The 3,944-nt window shown below is 41.8% G+C and overlaps 1 protein-coding gene across 1 annotated transcript; it reads left to right on the top strand.

Annotated features, from left to right (window-relative positions):
* The first annotated feature begins 6 nt into the window (after positions 1 to 6).
* Positions 7 to 3,938, top strand: LOC116379666 (globoside alpha-1,3-N-acetylgalactosaminyltransferase 1-like). The gene is made up of 9 exons (XM_031841637.1): positions 7 to 502; positions 1,199 to 1,231; positions 2,362 to 2,403; positions 2,565 to 2,624; positions 2,820 to 2,852; positions 2,932 to 3,066; positions 3,155 to 3,287; positions 3,378 to 3,576; positions 3,694 to 3,938. The coding sequence occupies exons 1-9, from the start codon at positions 441 to 443 to the stop codon at positions 3,789 to 3,791; spliced, it is 795 nt and encodes a 264-aa protein (XP_031697497.1). The 5' UTR covers positions 7 to 440; the 3' UTR covers positions 3,792 to 3,938.
* The last annotated feature ends 6 nt before the right edge of the window (positions 3,939 to 3,944 follow it).

Below are 3,944 nucleotides of genomic sequence, written 5' to 3'. Positions count from 1 at the left end.
TGATGGTATATGCTGTATATACGTTAAACGTGTCAGGTGATGGTATACGTTAAACATGTCAGGTGATAGTATATGCTGTATATACGTTAAACATGTCAGGTGATGGTATATGTTGAACATGTCATGTGATAGTATATACTGTTTTCAAGTTTAAAAACAATTAAAAATAGGATTAGGTCCATAGAGGGTTAAATAAATAGAACCTATGAAAACGTGTTGAGTTATGTTTCACGTCTGTCTGTCTCGAGATAAACTTGAACTCTTCTTCACAGTTTGAGAGTCTGGATTTATCTGAACCTGCTGATCGACTACAGACTGAACAGGGCCAGGACTAACCAAGAGTAGCTACTCCTAAGAGGATCTGGTCTCAGTGGATCAAGTCTGGATTAAGGATTCTGACCGTGTGGATCAGGACTAAAGTGGTGGACTGAGACTCTAAAATGAAGCACTTGATCAACACTAAAGCTTTGACTGTGGTCGTGCTGTCGGCTCTGATGCTGGGGTGAGTACTACTGCTACTACTACTACTAATGTTACTACTACTACAGCTACTAATATTACTGCTGCTGGTGCTACTACTGCTACTACTACTAATGTTACTACTACAGCTACTAATATTACTGCTGCTGCTGCTACTAATGTTACTACTAATGCTACTACTACTACAGCTACTACTATTACTGCTGCTACTACTACTATTGCTGTTACTACTACTACTATTGCTGCTACTACTAATGTTACTAATGTGGGGCGATTGTGGCTAAGTGGATAGCAGGGCCGTCTTTCAATCAGAGGGTGGTTCGAAAATTGCTCCCGTAGCTGTGCCTACGGTGTAGAAATGTGATAGACTGAATTATAAGTCGCTTTGGATAAAAGCATCTGCTAAATGAATGTAATGTAATGTGCTACTACTGCTACTGCTACTACTACTATTGCTGCTACTACTACTATTGCTGCTACTACTACTATTGCTGCTGCTGCTACTACTATTACTGCTGCTGCTACTACTACTGATACTACTAATGTTACTACTACTACAGCTACTACTATTACTGCTGCTGCTGCTACTACTATTATTACTACTACTACTACAGCTACTACTATTGCTGATACTAATATTACTACTACTACGACTATTACTGTTTGAAACGCATATACTGCTATTAATGATCGATTGTGTTTCTATTTGAACCCACAGAGTCCTGTTCTGCTACATCTCCCTGTCCTACAGGTAGTATAACATAATAATATATATATATTAATAACTAGTGCTGGGCAAGTTAACGCATTAATTGATTAACGCCGACAATTGTTTTGTCACGTGTTAACGCAGTTAATTTTTTTTCTTATTAAGCGGACATTTTTAACACCAGGCCAACCGGCCGGCAGCGAGCGGTGAACAGCTGTTTGTGTGGCGTCTCTTCCGTTTCTCCCTGTTTCCTTCACCTACTTTCCCCTGGGTCCTAAGCCCCTCCATGTACAGCTTCTTATCACCCTCTATGTACCAACGTACATTTATAACAAATACCACACATATTACGGTAATCAGCGTTGCATATGTGTCTGACCAAAATACCCAAAAAATAAATGATTCATTTAAATTATTGTTTTTAAAGTGTTAAATTCTCAGTAGTATTACTACTGAGAATTTAACAAACCTAAAACATGACGTAGATAGGTTTGCAGTTTTTAAGGTGTATATTTAAATATCTCTTACACACATGAAGATAAAGTTGTGAACACCGGCTGAATATCTATGATCAGAATCATTATAACTGTGTTATTACTGCTACTGTGTAAAGGGAATACTGCTGCTAACAAGAACCTGATGTGTTTAAAGTGTTTAAACCAAATGTTATTGCCCTTTTGTTCATATAGCAGCACTTTCAAAATAAAAGTGTGCAATACACTACTTTTGAATTCATTATTGAGCTTTGTGCATAATCATGCAATAAATCGCCATTAAAAATTGTAATCGTTGCCCAGCACTAATAATAACGTGTTATAGGAACTGTATCATATATTTAAATAATAAAGTGTGAATGCCTGATGCTGAAAAGCTGACGATGATGAAGACGATATGTGTGTGTTGTTTAAACTGAGAGGGTTTGATGTTTTTCTGTTCCATCCCAACATAAGTCCTACACAAAAACTACAATAAAATACACAACAAACTATAAAAAGAACACAACAAATGTCACAACAAACTATAACATATAGAAAAACCATCAGTCATTCACCGACATGAACAATAACTAATCTGACCTGTCAGAGGAAACGACAACGAGGAGGTGTTGCCCCGAGTGATTAGTAAACCAACAAATACTGAAGTTAATCTGTGTGTGTGTGTGTGTGTTACAGAGGCGTTGAGCTCTTCAAGCAGAACATCAATCAACAGAACGGGTCAGTATAACTTTGGAACCTTTTCCCTGAGTGTGTACTGATCAGCTCCACCCTGTTCGCCTGTTTACGTAATCTATAAAACTACAGAGACACAAGAAACAAGTTATAGTCACTTTTTGTCTTCATATACTGTGTCTGTCTGTCTGTCTGTGCATGCACAGATTGGCTGCTGATGATGTCATCCCTGTGAGTCATGAGTTCCACCTGGTGGCTCCTGATCAGTGAGTACCTTCATCAGATTATGTGTTGATTACACCTGCTAACCAGTACTTGTCCATACTCTCAGTATGATCATCAACAGACTTTACTGTTCTTTGCTAACGCTGTGGCTGAAACAACAGGAACGGTGCTAACAATGCTAACTACCCCTCAGACTGTTGTTTTGTGTTGTAATGAGAGAACTGTTTGTGTTTTAGTCTGCAGTACGAACAGCCGAGCATCCTACGAGGGTGAGTATCACTCATAGTCCTTGTTTGCTTGCTTGCTTGTTTGTTTGTTGATGATGTCAGTCCGTGTTCTTAACCGTAGTCGTACCGACGTGGTGACGGTGACGCCCTGGCTGGCTCCTGTCGTCTGGGAGGGAACCTTTAACCCGGTTCTACTCGACAGCATCTACAAATCAAAGAACATCACCGTCTCAGCCACCGTGTTCGCTGTTGGGAAGTAAGTATGACGTCACAACGTTGTTGTGGTTTCTACGTCTCTGCTCTGACCTTTTACCTGGAAGTGACCCCTCTGGCCATCTGGACAGGTACATCATGTTCCTGAAAGACTTCCTGGAGACAGCAGAGCAGCACTTCTTCGTTGGTTTCAAAGTGCACATTTACGTATTCACCGACCGGCCGAATGAGGCTCCCCAAGTCAGGATGGCTGCCGGCCGTCAGGTAAACAAGCACGTTGACACTGATTTCTTCCCTTAAACTCCCACACAGGGTTCCTGATATGTTTTGATATGAAATGACTTCCTCCTCCAGCTGACGGTGCGTTCGGTGCCCAGCTCGAAGCGTTGGCAGGAGATCTCCGCTCGGAGGATGGAGCTCATCCAGACGCTGATAGAGGAGCAACTTCCGAACCGCAGCGACGACTACGTCTTCTGTCTGGACGTGGACTCCAAGTTCCACGGCCGCTGGGGGGTGGAGTCACTGGGCGGACTGGTGGCTGTGATTCATCCAGGTGAGTGGGCGGACTGGTGGCTGTGATTCAATCAAATTTATTTTTGTATAGCCCAAAATCACAAATTCCCCTCAGAGGGTTTTACAATCTGTACACATGCGACAACCTCTTTCCCAGGACCCTCGCATCGGAACAAGAAGAACCCCCCCCCCCCCCAAAAAAAAAAACCTTTAAAGGGGAGAAAAGAGGAAGAAACCTTAGGAAGAGCGACATAGGAGGGATCCCTCTATCAGGATGGACAGAGGTGTGATAAATGTCTTGTGTACATTGTTCATTCTGTAAATTCATATAAACCTGACATTCATATAAACCTTACATTCATATGAACCCGAGCCGGCCCCAACTATGAACCCGAGCCGGCCCCAACT

The sequence above is a fragment of the Anarrhichthys ocellatus genome, unplaced genomic scaffold (assembly GCF_004355925.1).
Source record: "Anarrhichthys ocellatus isolate YVR2014 unplaced genomic scaffold, GSC_Weel_1.0 scaffold4884, whole genome shotgun sequence".
In the NCBI taxonomy this organism is placed as follows: Eukaryota; Metazoa; Chordata; class Actinopteri; order Perciformes; family Anarhichadidae; genus Anarrhichthys; species Anarrhichthys ocellatus.
This window is presented reverse-complemented; position numbering and strand designations above follow the sequence as displayed.